The following is an 18,535-nucleotide window of genomic DNA, read 5'->3' as shown; positions in this document are numbered from 1 at the left end:
TGGCCCGGGACCCTCCCCTTGGCTGGGGACCTTCTCAGTGGGGCAGGACCTGAGACACAGGTGTCTAGGCCTAGGAGGCCCCCATCAGAGCAGGGCCAAAGGAATGCACTGATCGCTAAGTAGTGAGGGCGACCCGGTGAGCCCAACTCAGCACCTGAGGGAGCTCAGGGTCTCGTGGGGGTGGTCAGGAGCTCATGGTGGTTGGTGGCACATTCACGGTAGGTGACTGGGGGCTCACAGTGGGATGTCTAGTGTCCATGGTAAATGGTCAGGGATTCACAGTGGAAGGTCAGGGTTCATGGTAGATCATCAGAGGTTAATAGATGGGGAGGCTCATGGTAGAGAGTCCTAATGATCTAAAGGCCAAAAAGAGGCCAAGCCTGGTCAGGACTCAGACACCCGATCCAGTCACAGAGATGGGGTCAGGAGCCATGCACGTCTGACCCCATAGGGAGGCCACTGGGTGGGCAGAGGGCACAACCTCTTAGGCCAGGGCAAGACAAGGTTCGGAAAAGGCACGAGCCAGTGGGCAGGGCACTCAGGTCAGCCTGGGATGCCTCGCGCACATCGTCAGGCTGGCAGCGGGCCAGGGAGGTGAGGTGGGGGACTGGCCTTCCTGGCCTGAGGCCTCTGTTGAACCTCGAAAGAAACTGCAAGGGGCTTCAGAAGACTGGGTCCCGCAGGTACAACAGAAGATAACTAAAGGCAGATTCCTCAGAGCAGAAAGACCAAAGCAGGAGCCTGGGGACCAGGAGGAGGGAGAACCTCTGGAGGGTCGCAGCATCCATGGCCTGTCACCAGCCGTGGGTCCTCAGAAACACACCAGCACGTCCCTGTTCCCTGCACTGCTATCCTTCAGGAGTCGGGGCAGAGCGGGTCGCAGGATGCCCCTCCTGAAGCCAGTCGGCCTCAGCAGGTTGGGGGTGGGGCATGGCCCCCGCACTTGCTCCTGACCAGGGAGTTAGGCCCCAAACCCAAGGCCCCTCTGTCCCAGTCCAGTCCCCTCTCGGTGGGCTGGGACTCGCCCTCCCCCACGCTACACTGTCCCCCTGTGCCTGACAGCCCTGCCCTGTCCTTCAGGTGGATCCCTACTGTGTCCGCCTTTCTGTCTCAGGCAGCCCCAAGTTTTGGCCATGACTTGGCTGGGGTTTTGCGTCTGCTCTTCTCAGCCGGTGTGACTGGGGACTGGCCTCTTCATTCGGTGGAGTACCATGCGGACGAGCCACCGAAGGTGACAGGCTCCGGCCAGTTTTGTCTCATGAGGTCCAGTGGGAAGTTGGGTTTTTATGTGTTTCTTTAGAAGAGCCACGGTCTGAAGGTGGGAAGACTCTGCTTGTACTCTAGGGTCCTGAGAACTGGTCCAGAAACCATACCAGTGCGGCTCTTGGCTCCCTGCTCCCCCCTCCAGGCCCCCCAGAAAGGGCCCCGCAGGAGTCTCCATCCCCAGGCCCAGGAGTGCCTGGGAACCGCTGGGACCCCTCCCGAGGATCCTGGGGCAGCCCAGAGCTCAGCCCACTGGACGCAACCAGCCTGCATCCACATTCCCTCCCCGCAGTTTGTCCCATCAAACATGGACTCGGGGCTTCCTGGCCCGACCGGCTCTGGCTCCTCCTCCCCCAAATCAGGCCCAGGAGGATAACTGGAAGAGCCCATGAAAGTTATCCGGGGCTGGAGAGGGAAGGGGAAGTGGGGGCCGGGGCGCGGGGGCAGCCAGAGAACGGCGGGAGGAGGCAGTCTGCTGCTGCTGCTGCCCAGGGGTCGCCAGCCCCGGCGGAGACAGGACCGCCGGCAGGAGGCAGGCTCGGGAAGAGACCCGGGGCCGAAAACCCCAGGTCGGAAGAGATCTGCCGAGGAGCAAGGACGCACAAGGACGCTGGGGCGACTGCAGCGCGGACGGCTCGTCCGGTAGTGAGTCAAGGCCGAGCACGACCTTAGAGCCTGTTAGAGGCGGCCCCGCGCCCCCAGGCTCACGGCCGGCCCCTGGGTTTCTAGCATTTTCAGAGGACCGCTGTCGGCCTGGGGCTGTGTGCACCTGCCCGCCGTCCTCACACGGCTGCCTCACAGCCCCTGTGAGTCCACGAGCGGAGCCTCTACGACCACAGGTTTCCACAGCTGACACAGGCGGGGCAGTACCCAGATCTCGGGTGTGCAGAGAACCTCCTTCCCCTGCTGCTGGGGCCACACACTTGCTCTTCTCGGCCTCCCGCTCTGAGCAGGCAGGCGTGGGGTCCCCTGGGGAAGACAACACCTTCTTCCCTCACGGCAGGCGCTTTCCAGGGGCCTTCCGGCCTCCAGCCTCCCACGTGAGGCCCAGACCCGGAGGCTCAGCGCTTTCCCTGAAACCTGCTCCCTCCCTCTGGGAGCGCCTGGGAAGTTCTCACTGCCACGGGGTAGGGGTGGCGGAGCTGGAACTCCAGAAAGGCGAACACCCCGGTCCTTTCTGTCCACTCTGCTGGCCGTGCAGGAGGACCTTCGGGCCGGAAACCCAGCCCTCGGTTCTGGGAAACCCTCCTGGATGGTTTCCGCCCCCGATCTTTCTGGAATTGGAGCGTGTGGGCCTCTTGGGGCCTATATCCTCCACCTAGCTTCCTTTCCTCTCAGAGAAGCTGAAGTGACCCTTCAGCATCAACCCTGGGTCTTCCCACGGTTCCCAAGTTTGCTCTCATGCTTTCAGTTCTTGAGCTTTTCCCAAACCTCTGATTATTCCCTTTCGCGGCACCTGTTTTCCCTTCATGGGCGCTGTGAGGAGACACCCGCCATCAGCCGGTTGGTTGGTTTCCCTTGTTTGACTGAGCTGCCTTCCGTCCTGGGAAGGGTCTGTGCCCCTCCTGTGTGCTGGAGGTTAGGAATGGGTGGGGACAGCCCCCAGGAAGCCCCACAGCCACGACGGAGCCACGAGCTCTGGTGGGGACAAGCCTGATGTGGGCATCTTTGGGTCTGTCCAGGCTGTCGGGCTCCACAGAGGCACTGGGCCTGTCCTTGTGTTGTGGACCGAGGTTGGGTCAGCAGCTGGCCTGTGGTACCATCACCCACCCGGCCATGCCCCCGGATCCCAACCCTGCAGCATGGGAGGGGCTGGTGGCTCTACCCCCATGGCCGCAGGGCCATGTGCCCCGCGCGGAGTGTCTCTTGGACCTGGGCACCCTGGCGCTGGCTGTGCTCTGTGTTGAGCTTGTGTCGTGTCTGTGAAAAGTGGCCTAGGGACCCACACCCGGTCACCGCTGTCCCAAATGATTTCCACAGTCGTTCCCAAGGACTTTGCAGAATTATGAAGGAGCCACTGACTCCTTGATTCATAGCTTTTCCTTTTACACTTCCCCCGGGAGGCTGGTCTGACGGAGACCCACTCATGCCCCAAGCAGCCGTCTCGCCCGCCTCTCGTGCTCTGGCCCCGCTCGGCCGGCCTTCCCTTGGAAGTGTCGGAGGCTTGGGGTCTTTCGCCCTCCACTTTCCGACGGGGCTCCGACTGACCTTCTCCATGAAATGCTGGAGGAGGTCCTCTACGATGCCGGTTTCACCACGAGCTCCATTGCCTTCTGGCACTGGGCCCCACCAGCCACAGCACCCTCCCGCCTCCTTCCTGTTTCAGTCCGGCCAGCGGGGACGGAGGGCCTCTGTGACTGTGCCCCCGAGTCTGACACACGACACCCCAGCCAGCCAGCTCCAAAGGCTTTGGGGCTGGAAGCAAGGCCTGGAAATGCTCTGTGGGTGTAGAGTGAGCCGAGCCAGGCCTCCGGCTCAGACAGCAGCCCTTCACCAGTGAGCCCACAGGGCCACCCGATGCCAGCTTGGGGGGAGGCCCACAGGGAGAGGTGGGGGCCAGTTCCAGTTCTGCCTCTGCTGGCACGTGGCAGGGGCAACCTAGAGAAGCCCTCCTTGCCTCCACTTCCCCATCTGTAGAACGGTCACAGTGACAGCATCTGCCCCTCCGGGCTACTGAGGACCGGGTGAGTCCCCGGGGTCCGGAACAGCCCCAGCACCCGGGAGGCCAAGCTCTGGCGTCAGGAGCAGGTCAGCACCGGGACCCTGGAGGTGAGGAAGCCCGAGTTTCTGCCCCAGCCTGTGCTCTAGCCTAAGGCTCCTGCCCTGCAAAGTGGACAGGTGTATGGGGCTCAATAGCAGCCCCCAAAGTCACATGCGCTTGGAACCAGGGACAGTGACCTGATTTGAGAAGGAATCTTGGTGGCTGTGGTTGCACTAAGCTGAGGTCACTCTGGATTAGGGTGGCCCCACACTCACAGGATGGGTGTCCTTCCTCGGGCACAGAAACACAGGGAGGACTGGCTGTTGGCAGACAGGGGGATGGGGAACACTCTCCCCTAAAGCCACCCGAAGGGACCCACCCGTCCACACCAGGCTTTTGGCCCAGTGACACTGATTTCAGGCTCCTGGGCTCCACAGCTGTGACAAGGACATTTCCATGTCTGAGTTACATTCAAACAACATGAACTTGCGCTGCTGTCACCAGTGCGCACGGCCCAGGCCGTGGCTGTCCTCTGGAGCTAGAGGCCAGGTGAGCTGAGGCCGGTGCCCCCGCCCCACGCCCTCTCTGAGGACAGACCACCCTCCACCGACCGACAAGCTCAACCGGCAGGCGAGCAGGCGTGTGTGTGTGCAAGTGCCCGAGGGAAAGCTGCCCCCCGGGAGGGTCAGGGCTGGGGTCCTCGGTCCCCCGACTGGGTCCATGCACAGAACTACCACAGGGCCGTGGAGGCTAAGCTCCAAGAGAAACGGGGGCGGGGGGTGGCATTCTAGCCTCAGGACCAGGAAGAGGGTCCCAGGAGGGAGCAGGTGTGGGGGAAGGAGCCCCAGCCTCTGTGCGTGGCCTGCGGCGGTCCTTGCTCAGTCCGGGGGTGTGTGCGGAACAGACCCAGGAAGGCAGGGCGGGGGCTCTGGGAGGGGCTGCGCCAGGAAGCAGGGCCCCGGCCCCGCGGTGCCTGTGCGGGGACCCCAGCCGCAAGGGCTAGGCCCTCTCTGGGAGAGATCTCCCTGGCTGAGCCCGCGCCCCACGGCCGCTGCCACCCCAGCAGGGAAGCTAAGCGCTGCCCGAGGGGGTGAGACCTCAGGGCCCCCCTGGAGGACGTCCGGGGCTCCGGGGCTCCGTGTGAACGCGCTCCCCTCGCCGCCGAACAAACCGCGGCCCGCCTCGTGGCTGGAAACCACGCGCTTCATGTGTGTCACCGCAAACGAGTTAGAAAGAGAAGGACGGACGAGACATGCCCAGCAAACAGCAGTGAGAAGGCCCGGCTGCCTGGGTTAGGTCAGAAGAAGGAGACCCCCGAGCAGGGGACACGGCCAGGCACAAAGAGGCGCTTTACGTGTCGCAGTGGAGAAGGTCAGTTCGCGACGAGAGCACGGAGGCCCTGGATGCGTGCGTCCTCCCCAGCAGCACTGCGGACGCGCGAGGCAACACTGACAGAGCCGAAAGGAAAAAACACGCCTCCACGATGGCGCCAGGAGACGCCAACACTCGTCTCTCAGGTTGAGACGACACAGAAAGCCGACAAGGACATAAAAGACTTGAACCCCGCCAACCACCTGATGTCCCTGGGGTTTACAGAGCACCCCACCCAGTGACAGAGGTCAAGTGGGAGCCTACTTTCTGGCTCATGGATGGCTTTTCACTAACCCCACAGGGCAGAAGGGGCAAGGGAGCTCTCTGGGGTCCCTCTTCTGAGGCGTAAGTCCTGTCCATGACGCGCCACCCTCATGACCTAAGCACCCCCTGAAGCCCCCCTCCTAACACCGTCACACGGGGCTTTCGGTCTAATACGAATTCAAATTATGTTAATTGGGCAGGGGAGGAATGCAGACATTCTGTCCATAGCAACAACCAATGACACCAACAGCTGTGTCTTTGAAAAACATCTGTAAAATGAATAAACCTCTAACCTAAGAAAAAAATGAGTCACAAATTACCAACAGAACCAGAAAGGAGACAAAGCTGACAGGACAACATGCTGCTGTGTACCCGCAGATTCGGCAAAGCAGAGGACACGGACCGACTCCCTGAGAGACGCAGACGATGAGAATTCACACTAGAACAGGTGACTCAACGGTCCCACAGTGACTGAAGCAGTTGAATCCATTGTTTGAAATCTTCTGACAAAGGGGGCATCTGGGCGGCTCAGTGGGTCAAGCTCCCGTCCTGATCTCAGGGCCATGGCATCAAGCCCTTGTTGGGCTCCACACTCAGTGGGGGGGTCTGCTTGAGCTGCTCCCTCTCCCTCCCCCCTGCGCCTCCCCCATGGCTCAAGCACACACACTCTCTCTCTCCACTCCTTCCCCGCGATCTAACAAAGAAAACTCCCAATATTCCCCAATAAACTGGTGAGTTCTAACAAACATTTCAGGGAAAATAACAGAAGAGAAGGAAGCACTCTCAAGGAACTTCCTGAAGCCTGCCCCAGCACGCTTCTGAACCAAAGACACTACAATGAAGCTACAAAAATACTTCTCAAGAACACAAACACAAAAATCCCCACAAAATACAACCAAATTTTATCCAGCAACATATAAATAAGACCTATCCTAAGCTAGCAAGTTTGGGCCAATGTTGGAAAATGGATCAATGTCGCTATAATCTCAACAGACTGGAGGAAAAAAGCCTTGATCATGTATGTCAAAGGATGCAGACGAAGCATCTGACACTTAATTCCCGTCGGTCATAAGAACTCTCCGAAAACAGGGACGAGAGGGAAATTTCTTAATCTGATATAAGGCATGTACCAAAAACAGAACAAACAAAACCTGAAAAACAAATCTAAGCTAATACTTACCACTGAAAGCCTCCAGGTTTCCCCTCACAACCGGGAACAAGCCTGACAGAGAACTCTATGGTGGTCAGGGAGCCCCGGAAGAGTGGTAAGACAAGAAAAATAAAGTGTGTAGACTGAACAAGTAGATAAAAACTGTCTCTATTTTCAGACAACATGAAAATCTATGTTAAAAATTCCCACAGAATCTACCAAAAAACCCCACAAGGACTACTAATGAATTCAGCAAGTTCACAGCTACAAAGTCAACCTAGAAAAATAAGTTATTTCTATGGTATTCTATTTCTAGAGAGCAATGGATTTCTATATAATATTGGAATATAGTATTTCCATATAATAATGAAACTGAAATTAAGAAAAGTTCTGGTATAATAGCAATGGAGACAGAAAACACTTAGGTCTAACCCTAACAATATATGCAATCTCCCTGCCACACATGACAGACAGGGAGGAAAGCAGCAAGAGACCAAATGGTGTGCCCGTGCACTAGGGTTAGCACTGGCAGGTGTTGGTTCTTCCCAACCTGACCTACTGATTTAACATAACCCCAGTCCAAATCCTGGCAGTAACTTTTGTAGGTAGCAACAAGCTAACTCTAAAATTTTATATGGAAAACCAGAGAAACCTAGAAAAGCCAAGACCATTCCTAAAAACGAACACAAATTGGAAAAGTCACACTACCCAATTTCAAGACATGTTGTATAGCTGCTGTGACTGAGGCAGGCTGGTGCCTGTTCGTGAAAGATCATGCACACAGTCAACAGCAGAAGAGAGTCCAAAAACAGACTGACAAAACTAGAGCACACACAAGGATATTAACATGCAAAACAAGTATATCTCAGCCCAAACCTTAGCCCAAACCCCACACCATGAGCCCAAAATTAACTTAAAAAGAGCCATAAACCTGAAGGTAAAAACAGGAAACTATAAAACTTTGGAGACAAACATAAAATAAATAAATAATATTTAAACATAAAAATCTCTTCAGCCTAGATAAAGCATTCTCAAATGTGATACCAATACAATGATCTATTTAAAAAATCGATAAACTGGGCTTTGTCCAAATTAGGTACATTCATTCTCTGCAAGACGCTGTCAAGATAATGAAAAGACAAGGCAGACTAGAAGCAATTACTTACAAATCATACATTCAACAAAGATCGTGTGTCCAGAATACACAAAGAAGCCCAAGTCAAAAGTAAGGAAGCAAATAGCCTGATTTTTTAAGTGGGCGAATATCTGCACAGACCGCATACAAATGGCCTCCCTTGGCAGCAAGTGAGCTCACGAGAAGGTGCTCAGCATCGCTGCTCATGAGGGTGCGGACACTCCTATCCACACTTACCACAAAACCCAGCAACCTCACACGTGGGTGTTACCCGAACAAAATCCAAACCAAGCTTCACAGAGAAACCTGCATGTGTGTTTGTTACAGCTTTATTTGTAACACCAAATCCTGGAAACTCAATCAGTCCGCCCTAGTTAGAGGACAAGTACACTGAAATGTGAGCACACCACGGAGTGACAAAAACCAACTGTGCTCCCTGCCGCCATGGGGCTGGGTCACTGCTCCCTGAGTTCCCTGTTGAAGGAAGCCACCCCAGGAGTCCTGAGCATGGCAGCTGGAGAAGACCACAAGGGCTGAAGAGCACAGTGTGGTGGCTGGGGAGCCACACATGGGTACCCTGTGGAAAACTGGGCACAATGGAATTGCTGTGTGTCTTCATTATGATGGTGGCCACACCACACCAGCAATAAGAACAAATTTCAGCATGCGTGACCTTACAGGTAAGTGTTAGAAAATGTACCCTTGGTATGCTTGAACTCGAGCTAGCGCCAGGTGGCCAGTCGTGCACAGTTCCCACTAGCACACTGCCATGTCCACACTGAACACTACAGCCCATCTTAGAAGTGCGACTAGAAACCCAGGACGTTGCTATTTGCGACCGAATGTGTATGTTTCCAGAACCTGCCTCTCCTATCCCACACCTCCCGTCTCCCCCTGCCCCAAGCCTTTACCAAGACACTGGCTGCTTGAGGGGCCACTAGCCCAAGAGGACTAACCATGGACAAAGAAACACCAGGCCCTGGCCCAATCCCAACAGAGACCCTGGGCCCCAACAGCTCCAAATCTTGTCTTTTTCATCTAAAAACAGCAGACATCAGACCCCAGGCCTTTTGAATCTTGTGAATTTATGATGACTGCCCTAAACTCTGATTCTTCCAGAGACTGAGGATTGGAAAGAAGAGCTGGATTTCTTGTTTCTTTTCTCTTTTTTTGTGGCTGGATTTGTTTGTTTTGCTGTTAGGGAATATTTTTAAACTTCAAAAAGATTCTCTAATTCTCAAGTTGGACCCCACAATAGAAATACAGTGAGGAGAACACTCGCTATACAACCTAGCTCATTTCAACCCAGGGGAACTTCCAGAAACTTCTGTGGTCACAGAGAGCATGCTACAAGAGGCGGCAGAAGGAGACTTCAGTCTCCTTCTGAAGGAGGGGGGTGGGGGGCCAGTGGAAGAGCCCCTGTGCCCGGGCACACTGACCTGCAGACTTGGGTCCTGTCCCAGAGGGTCACTCCCCAGACCCGCACACCCTGGGCCAGAGGCAGGTCTGGGGCAAGGCACCGCCCTTCCTGCCCTCCCAGCTCTGAGGGAGATGCTGTGCTCCCTCAGGCACAGGCCTGGCCACTTCCTGGGCTTCAGCTATACTAGGACCTCAGTGTCCCCTCCACGTCCTGAGGCCCTCGGGGAGACCCAGTTCTTGTGCGGAGGGTGGGACAGCTGCTGGGGACCCACAGAGGGCCAGAGGGTGGCAGTATGGACAGGAGTGGTGCAGACACAGCAGTCCCCTGGGCTCCAACAGGACATCGGGGTGCTGTGGGCTCATGCTCCCATATTTGCAGTTGGGACAAAGTTTAAAGATTTCATGTTTAAGATTTTATCTTAATTTTGAACATGAATTAGAAAAAGAGCAATGCCAATCATCTTTCACCAGGAATAAAACTCAAGCCTGCACAATGTTTTCCAGCCCCAAGCTTACCAGCACTGACAGAAAAATCCAACTTTAGAGGAAAAATTAATATTTAAGAATCTGATTCAGAAAAACATGATAAATAATGAAGTATGAAAATATATCTCCTATGGAAACCACAATATTTCTAAAAGCTCCTGTGTTGCCCGAAGCCATGCTCTGCTTCAGACGGCACTGAAACCTGCAGGGCTCTAAGAAGGCGGTCCCCAGGCACCCACCATACTGAAGTGTCATGGAGATTAAACTTAAGTATGTACTTCCTTGTTTTTTTTTTTTCTAAAGGAAATGACTTATAAGCTTGATCTTCATGAGAACAATCACATCAGCAGGGTTGAAGGCCTTGGGGGAGGTGGAAGGTATGTGGGGTTTTGGGGCTCCCTGGGGGACCCCTGGGGGCCATGGAGTGTCATAGAAAATCATGGGGTCATGGAAAATCATGAGATCGTGGGGCTCCGTTGGGGACCATGGGGGCTCATAAAGGGTCATGGTGGCCATAGGGGTAAGGGGGGGCCCTGTGGGGACTGTGGGAGGCTGTGGAAAATCCTAGGGGACCATGGGGAGTCACGGGTTATGGTGGGCAGGTGGGAAGCCCCAGATTCTAGGCACAAGCCTCTCTGGCTCCCCTCTGGTCAGCACAGGCGTTTTCCATCTGCCCATCTGTCAGTGGCAGATAGTCACGCCCTGGACTGCGCCTCCCTTCAGGTGAGGCCACGGGAAGTCATCTGAGGCTGAGGGGCCCGAGGGGCACATGCCTGCCACCGGAGCCCTGGCGGCAAACACCGGAGCAGCCAGGAGCTTGCACAGACCGCGAGAAGCTGCTGACGCGGTCAGGGGCGTATCGAGGTGACGGGTGGATGGAAGAACGTGAGCAAGACGCGGGAGGGGACGAGCCTGGGGCAGCCTCGGTCCCCTGTCGTCTGTGAGGGTGCCGGCACCCTGGGCAGAGGACACGGTGAGCAGCCAGCCACGGAGATCGTCCCTGCGGTGAAGGTGCCGGCACGGCAGCCCGGCCCCAGGCTGGAGGCCGAGCAGCCGGGGCTCCCCCACAGGACCCACAGGTCACCCTGGCTGCCGCAGGATGGCTGGGGGTCAGGCCGGACCCAAGCGAGGCTGCAGCCAGCACCCAGGAAAGAGCCTGATTGGCTCCAAGCAGACTCAAGGTCATCAGTGTGAAAGGCTCCAATGAGCCACCATTTCTGCCCGTCGGTACGTCTGCCTGACAGACCAGTGGGTACGCGCTGCCGAGGACACTCACCGGGGGAGACAGAACCGCCCGCCACACAGGGCTAGAGGTGAGGACTGGGCGGCAGGGTCCCGAGAGGCACGCAGGGGACATGGGGCCCGGCCCCTCAAGGACCACTGGGGAGGCGTGGGCTCGGGGGCACCTGAGCAGCTGGTTATGGGCCGCCTGGGTCCTCCAGGCCCTCCTGAGATGGGGCGAACCCAGGCTCTGGGCTCCAGGCTGTAGGTGCCGGCAGTGAGCCCCACTCCGCACACAATGACCTGAACCAGCCCAGAGAGCTCTGCCTCGCCGGCCCAGCTCACGGGAGAAACCGAGCCCCAGCGCTTCCCAGCCCCACGCGAGGCAGGCCTCGTGACAGGGTCGGGAAGGGCACAGCCCTTCACCGGGGTCGGAGGCCCCATCTTGGGGAAAAGGCCACCCTGGGCCACTGATGTCCCAAGATAAGACCAACACATGGACCAGCCAGGCACCCCTGCTGGGTCCTGGGGGCTCGGCGTGCTGTCCGCTGTCAGTGTTACCAGCTCAGCTGGTAACAGGTTCTTCCAAGGACAAGTGATGAGAAAACCTGGTGCGGGAAACGATTTTCAGGCTAGAGACACGTGGACCAATGTCAGTCCTGTTTTCTCCGTCCTGAGCCGCTGGACCCCACCCGGGCACCTGTGCCTGACCTCCATGGCTTCCAGGGCCATCCTGGAGCTCCGTCCAGAAACACTTCTACTTCATTGTCGGCGGTCCAACCTGCCAGGGCCAGGGTGGCATGGACGGCCAGGCGTGCGCTCGCATGGCAAGGGGGCTCACCTCCAGCAGCAGTCTTCCCTCCAGCACGGCGGACCTCGCACTGGGACTGCGGTCTTCGGGTGCAGGGACACTGGCTGCTGGCTGCCGCGGGCCCTTCTGGACAGCTGCCGGAGAAGAACCAAGCGAGGCCGTCAGCACCCTTGCTGCGCCCCGACCTGCTGACCTCCTTGTGTTTCCCGCCTGCCGCCTTCTGCAGGCAAAGCCTGCAGCTGACCCGGGCTGTCCTCGACAGGTCACCCTGGGGCAGCCTGTCCTCCTGTTGGGGGGCTGCTGAGGGAAGCACCAGCGTCATAATCAGGAGATCAGGCCCTCAGGGCTGGGGCTGACCCCAGGGACCCCACCCCCACTCCGCTCCCCAGAAACTGTTCAGAGTCCTGTCCTGCTTAGGGACCCCCCACCTGTCCCCGGGGTCCTCAAAGCCCCTCTCTGGAGACCCAAGCTCCAGCAGGTGCCCTAACTCAGCCCTGCTGGTCTACATGACTTGGACCACCCTTGAGGGTCCCGCAAGACCTCATCACACCTCCAGCTCCCCCAGCCCCTCCCTCCCACCCCCCACCTGGTGTGGGGCAGCCCACCTGGCACGGGCTTCACAGCTGGGACAGGAAGACCCAGGAAGGCCAGCCTGGTGCGACTCAGGAGCCCCCAGCTTGACAGTTTCCGGGTCCCCCGACTCCCATGCACAGTGCAGCCTAATCTCCATCATGGGGTGAAGAGCTTGGACAGACAGACACGCAGGTCACACAGACAGATGTCAGCCCTATCCCAGTTCACCAGCCCCTGTTGTGGGGTCCCCCTGGGCCTAAGCAATTACGGGGGCTCCCCTGGGGTAGGGAAAGGGGCCTGGAGCCTCCGTGGAGGGCCTCCCAGCTGCTCTCACATGCTTCCCACACCAGAGCTGCAGGGGACGTCGGTGCAACTTAGGGTCCAAGGGCCGTACTCAAGGCCCCCAGAGCTCTGGGACTGCAGGCCCCTGATGCGTGCCTCTCACACCCAGGTGAGAAGACCCATCTAATGCCCTCGGACCATGGCTGCTGGAGACCCCCAGCCCTCGGCCCACACCAGCCGCGCAGCCGGCCCGGCAGCCCTCTGCGGTCAGGTGCAAGCGTGTTGTCCATCCAGTGTCCAAAGGGTCAAAGGGGCAGATACAGGGAGGCGGCCCTCAGGACAGCCCCACTGGCGGCAGCCACATCGTGGGCTCTGGTCTCCAGCATCCCCATCCCCCTCTCCGAGGCCAGCCGGCTATCAACCCCCTCCCCTCCCCACAGCTGATAAGCACTAGAGCTCTGTTCCCTGCATTAAACATTCCCAGAAATGAACCCATTTCCATGGCTGGAAAGTGGGGTATCTGGGGGACGTGAACGGTCGCACCTGGGCTCCCCGGGCAAGTGTGCAGAGATGGCGGGTGCACAGGCAGCCCAGGCCTCTCCCTGCAACGGAAGGCAAGGCCCCCACACTCTTGTCTCCAAGGCAGCGAAGCCCTGAGTTGTGAGGTGCAGGGACAGTTCGAGACCTGCTCCCTTTGTGCTGCGGACAGTGAGCCCACACAGCCCTGCCCCCAGCACCCAGGGGCAGAAGACCGACTCTGGAGAAGCCAGCGCTGCCGTGTCCCCCCAAAGGGAACCCCGGAGATGGGGGTGAGCCTCTGCCAGGGACCACACATGACCCCATGTGCTCAAAGGCCAAGAAAGCCAACGGAGGGAGAACGGAGCGACGGTCCCTGCCCTTCCGACCCCTTCCACAGCCCCTAGATGACATCATGGAGCCAGACCCGGCTTCCCAGACCACCCAGACGGGCCTGTCCCGCCGCCACACCAGGGAGGCCAAAGCTCCCCGCCAGGGCAGAGCCCGCGCAGCACCTGGGCAGATCTGGGCCTCAGTGAAGGTGGGACAGGGACAGGACCCCCACCTCAGGGCCCCCGGGGCCCCCCCCACACACCCAGGCTGCCAAGCCTCCCGCAAAGCAAACTCCGCTGCAGGTTCCTTCCGCCTCACCTCAGCTCGGAGCAGCTCCCTGCCCCCAGCCTGCCCCAAATGGCCTCAGATTAAGGGACCAGAGGTGAGGGGCTGGGCTAATACTTGCTTCCCTACTCTTTGCCCCTGCAGACCCTGTGGGGACTGTGGATTCCCACAACTGTGAGGCTGGGGTGGGGGGAGCCCCGGCACATGAGGGGGGTGCTGTGGGATGCTCACCCCCGAACACACTCACTGGGCTAGGCCCCATCCCATGCCCACTAGAGGCACAGTGTGGGGCCACCCCCAGTTCACTCCCCTCCCCACCATGTCCCTGATCAAGGGAACCAGCCCCCCAGCGTCACATGCCCCCCACCTAGGGGGCCCCCAACCTCTCCCCTCCCCACCACGTCCTGCACAAGGACACCAGCCCCCCGCGTGGCGTGTCCCCCCATCTGGGCACCCCCACTTCCCCTCCTCCGCAGCCACATCCCGGCGGGGCACGCCCGGCGGGGCCTCCTCTGGGCTCTTGTCACGCGATGAGGCCGTCAGCGTCAGCACTGCAGTGACAGCCACCTGGACCCCGGCCAGGGCCTCGCGTGCGAGCAGAGCCGCCAGCGCTCTCCACCCCCAGGCCTGTGGCAAGACAGAAAGAAACCAAATGCGGAGCTGCAGCCGGGGGTGGGGGCCAGCGTTCCCGGAAGTCCCTGAGAGCTGACAGCATCTGCCCCTCACTTCCCAGCCCCCCACACCCGGTCCAGGGGCCCTCCGGGAACCGAGACAGGGTAGCAACCTCCCATGGGTGTTAGGGTCCCGGCCAGCGCCCCGCTGTCCCCTTATCTGTGAGCCCCGCATTCACAGACGGCCTAGCAGCTCCGCTGGGGGGCGGCCTCGGGGGACGGGGGCAGTGAGCAGGCTGTGGCCGTCCCTCCGACCCCTCCCAGCTCCACGCTGCCCTGGGGTGGCCTTTCTCTCCTGGGTCCTTCTTTCTTTCTCCCCTGTGACCCCACGTTTCACCTGTTGGCCTGAGCTGGGCCTGAAAGGGGGCTTGGGCTGTGGACAGGGTCTGCCCCTGCCCCCCGGAAGCCTCTGCAGACAGACCCCCAGCCCCCCTTGCTGGGTGTGCCCTGGGAGGTCCCCACAGGGGTCCCACCCCATGCCCAGCCCACCACCCGGTCCCTGTCAGCCCTGCATGGGCCCCTGATCGCCCAGACTGAAGGGTCAAGAAGAGGAGCTCGCGGCGAGCGGGTTGGGGCACAGGGTGTCTTTCTGGGGAACCGGTGGAAGTGTGGGTTGTCATGGGTCCCTCAAAGGCTTGTCGAAGAGGAAAGTCCGGGGAGGAGAGACACGCCAGGGCTGAGGGTGTAAGAGCCCCCAGGGACCAGCCGGGGGTCAGGAGGCCCATCTGTGCCCAGTGACCCGTGGCCCTTGGGAGCCTCTTACGCTGTCCTGCTCACAGAAAGGAGGCCGGGCTGCAGGCGCTGGCTCCTACCAGACCACATCCCACTGGCCCCACCCGTGGGCAGCCAGGTCTCCTGCCCTGCCTGGACTCTGGAGAGCAGCTGGAGATCCTCCGGAGTCCAGCTTTCAGCACACGGAGCTCAGGGCCACACGGCAGGGAGCGGGGCACGGGCCCAGCCCCCCACTCCCAGAAACGCATGGACTCCCTGAGGCTCACAGCTTGGCTTGAATCCTGACGGAAGCAGCGCCGCTCTGTCCTCTAAGTTCCTCCCCAACTCTGAGTCCCCAAGGACCCCAGGGCGTCTCACTTCAACCATCTCTTACATCCCTGAGAAAGTCCATTTGGGGCAGAGAGAATTGGAGACATGTGGGGACAGTGGCCATTCTTGGATACACACAGGTGGGAAGCAGGGGGAGTTTAAGAAGAAAGGGGCCGCTTCCCTTTAAGGCTTGGACGGGGTCTGCCTGCACCTGGCCAGCCTCCACCCAGCACACCCCCCTCCTCACTAAGAGACCTCCATTTCCCTCACACATGGGACATTTCCCTCACAGCGTGGGCCAAACCACGTGCCCCTGGGGCCCAGCATTCCACCACAGGGCCTGCTCTGAGGTCGTGGTGCTGGGGCTGGCCAGTGAGAGATGCCAAGTGTTCTTGGTGGAGGAGAAGCTCGGAAACTCCGCTACCTCTGCCTCTGGACGGTGCTGTGATGCTGAGAAGGTGGCAGCCACTTTGTTCCCAGCTCGGGGGAAGTCGAGTCCTTGGCAGACAGGACAGGTGCTCGAGGACGGAAGGGACACTGAATGTGGGAGGCAGGAAGTTGTCTAGGGGTTGGGGCTGGACTCCTGCCACCCAGGTGATGGAGAGAAAAGCCAGGGGCCCCACTGGAGGCTGGACTGAAACCCCAGTTCTGGCCACAAGCAGGTCCTGCGTGGGCAGGTCCATGTCCACAGACCAGCTGCATGGAGTACATGCCTGGTAAAGCCTGGCCCTACTTTAGGGTCGAGCCCCGGGTCCTGGGGCTCTGTGCTGTGCACCGACTCTCGTGCTCTGGGTGGCACCCACGGCACGTCTCATCTGGGTCATCTCCTCCTCCAGCCTGGTCTAGCGTCGTGCCGCCCCAGGCCCTGCCGGTCAACCTCCAGCCTTGCCTGCGTGTACCTATGGAGGCAGATGGTGTGACCTCAGCTCTGCTCTTCCCCATGCTACGCCCAGAGGTCAGGGGCAGAGGGGAAGCAGGGGCACCCTCTATTTCTAGCTACGTCTCATCAGAAGCTAACCTCCGTCCAGGCCCCTCGGGAGGCGTGCTTAGCCGAGGGAGCAGACTACTTAGAGCAGAGGCCCCGGGAGCCACCGCTCCCCTGTAAAGCAGGTCCAACACCCCTGATATGCCACGTGCAGGCCCCTAGGGGTCAGGGCGCCCACCTGCAGACAGACAGGTGCAGCATGTGGGGTCCACCGCGAGGGGAGGTCAGCAGCTCCACCCACCTCCAGGCTCCCTTCTGGGGCCAAACGCAAGGCTTCTCCCAGGCCCACGTGTGTCCAGAAGCGGACGGTGCCCTGCGCAGCGCTGGCCTGCCTCTCGCAACACTGAGTCTCCCCAACCAGACCAAGGCCCCGGCAGAGAGAGTCAGCGGGGAGTGCATGCTTTCCAGGAGCAGGGCCGTGGTGGGTGTGTCGCTGCCCCTCCTGGAGGGCACAGGTCCGCCCTAACAGGGTCTATAGACCCCTCTGCTGTTTCTAGAGCAAATGAACCGGCCGGCGCCTCACTGGTGTCATCTCTTCCTTCACCTTCCAAGGACTGAACAACGGACTCCTCGGTTGGCCTCTGGAGGGGAAGGGGCGTCCGTGCTGGAAGAAAGGGGTACAGTGATCCTCAAGGGCGTTGAACTACTCACAGAGGTGAGTGCTGGCTGCCCCGCTACCTGTGGCACAGGCTGGCCTTGCACCCAGAGGCCAGGACAGGTCCGCTCACCTCCCTCCTTCAGAGGCCTGTGGTCTGTGCTGCTCTGGGGTCAGGGGCTCGCCCGCTTCTGCCCAGGGAGGGTCAGAGGGAGCTGGGACACCACCGGGGTCTCCCGATAAGCCCAGCCTCCTCCAGCCCTGGAGGGGAGATGAGCCGTGGGGAGCAGCCGGGTTGGGGCAGGCTGGGAGGGCCGCGGGGCACAGAGTGGCTCTCGGAAGGCCCTTGGGAGGACAGTGGGCAGAGCAGGGGCGCCCAGCGTGTGGGGAAAGGCGCCTGGTCAGGGCAGGAGTCTGGGGAGGGACCCGGACGATAAGGATCCTGGAGCACCCCCAGTGCCCCCAGAAGACGGGCAGCCCCCGCTGCACAGGACAGAGTGCCTGTCAGGCTGCTCCTGGGGGCGGGGCTCTCCCCTTCCGGGGACATCTATACCCACAGAGCAGGAGGGCTGGCCCTGTCCCCCGGAGCGGGGCACACAAAACTTTCTCACGGCTCCCATGAAGACAGGCAGGGCTCGGCGTGCCGCTCCCCTGGGCTCTCTTCCCGCAGCCCCCCCGTGAAGGGCCTCCATCCATGATCTGCTCCGACTCTGCAGACAAATGGGGCTTTCTGGGGAGGGTCACAGGACCGGCATTCCACTGGGGGTGCGGGCACAGCCAGAAGAGACCCCCCGTGGGCAGCACAGAGCAGGGGCGAGTCTCCGGCCTCCCCTCCCCAGGGGTCCCTCCATCTGAGCCTGGATGTCTCCCCACACCGGTGAGGACCACCCAGGCCATGTCCTCTTCTGTGAGGGACAAAATGATTTCATGATGACACACAGGGGCCCCCAGAGGCAGGGCCCACTGGGCGGACACTCGCCTCTCTCATCGCCGCGTCAGGCTGGCCAAGCAGGTGGGTGGACCCAGCGCGTGAGACCCAGGCCGGGGGACAGAGGGAGCAGGTCCCGGGCGAGGACGCTCTGTGCTGGGGTCTGGACAGCATGAGTCGGAGGAAGGGAGGGCTCCTTTCTGTGGCCTTCCCTGACCCACAGTGGGGGTGCGTCTTGACGGCTCTGCGCGGGGGAGGGAGTCCACAGCCCTGGGCAAGTGTCCGGGCAGGTGGGGACTCGCAAGGTGGGGGGGAGTGACCAGAGCAGCCATCGAAAGCCTCAAGTTCTGGACGCAAGGAAAACGTCAGCAGTACGAACAAACGCACGTTTCTCGCAAACGCACGTTTCTCGCAGGCACCGCGTTTGGAGAATAGCAGAGCAGTGTGAGACGCACGCCGTCGCGCTGGGATTCTCTACAGAGATCTCCCACTTTCCAAAAGGCAG

General features: G+C 59.8%; 1 protein-coding gene across 2 annotated transcripts in view; it reads right to left on the bottom strand.

Annotated features, from left to right (window-relative positions):
• The window catches only part of AHRR (aryl hydrocarbon receptor repressor), an 84,637-nt gene that overhangs the window by 35,778 nt on the left and 30,324 nt on the right, over positions 1 to 18,535 (bottom strand). For both annotated transcript variants that reach the window (XM_059173541.1, XM_059173540.1), the window contains exon 4: positions 11,852 to 11,955. In XM_059173541.1, coding sequence (XP_059029524.1) covers positions 11,852 to 11,955 — 104 coding nt within the window. The remainder of the gene's footprint in view (positions 1 to 11,851; positions 11,956 to 18,535) is intronic.

This window comes from Mustela lutreola, chromosome 5, assembly GCF_030435805.1.
Source record: "Mustela lutreola isolate mMusLut2 chromosome 5, mMusLut2.pri, whole genome shotgun sequence".
NCBI lineage: Eukaryota > Metazoa > Chordata > Mammalia > Carnivora > Mustelidae > Mustela > Mustela lutreola.
Note: the sequence above shows the minus strand (reverse complement) of the source record. Positions and strands in the feature narration are given on the sequence as shown.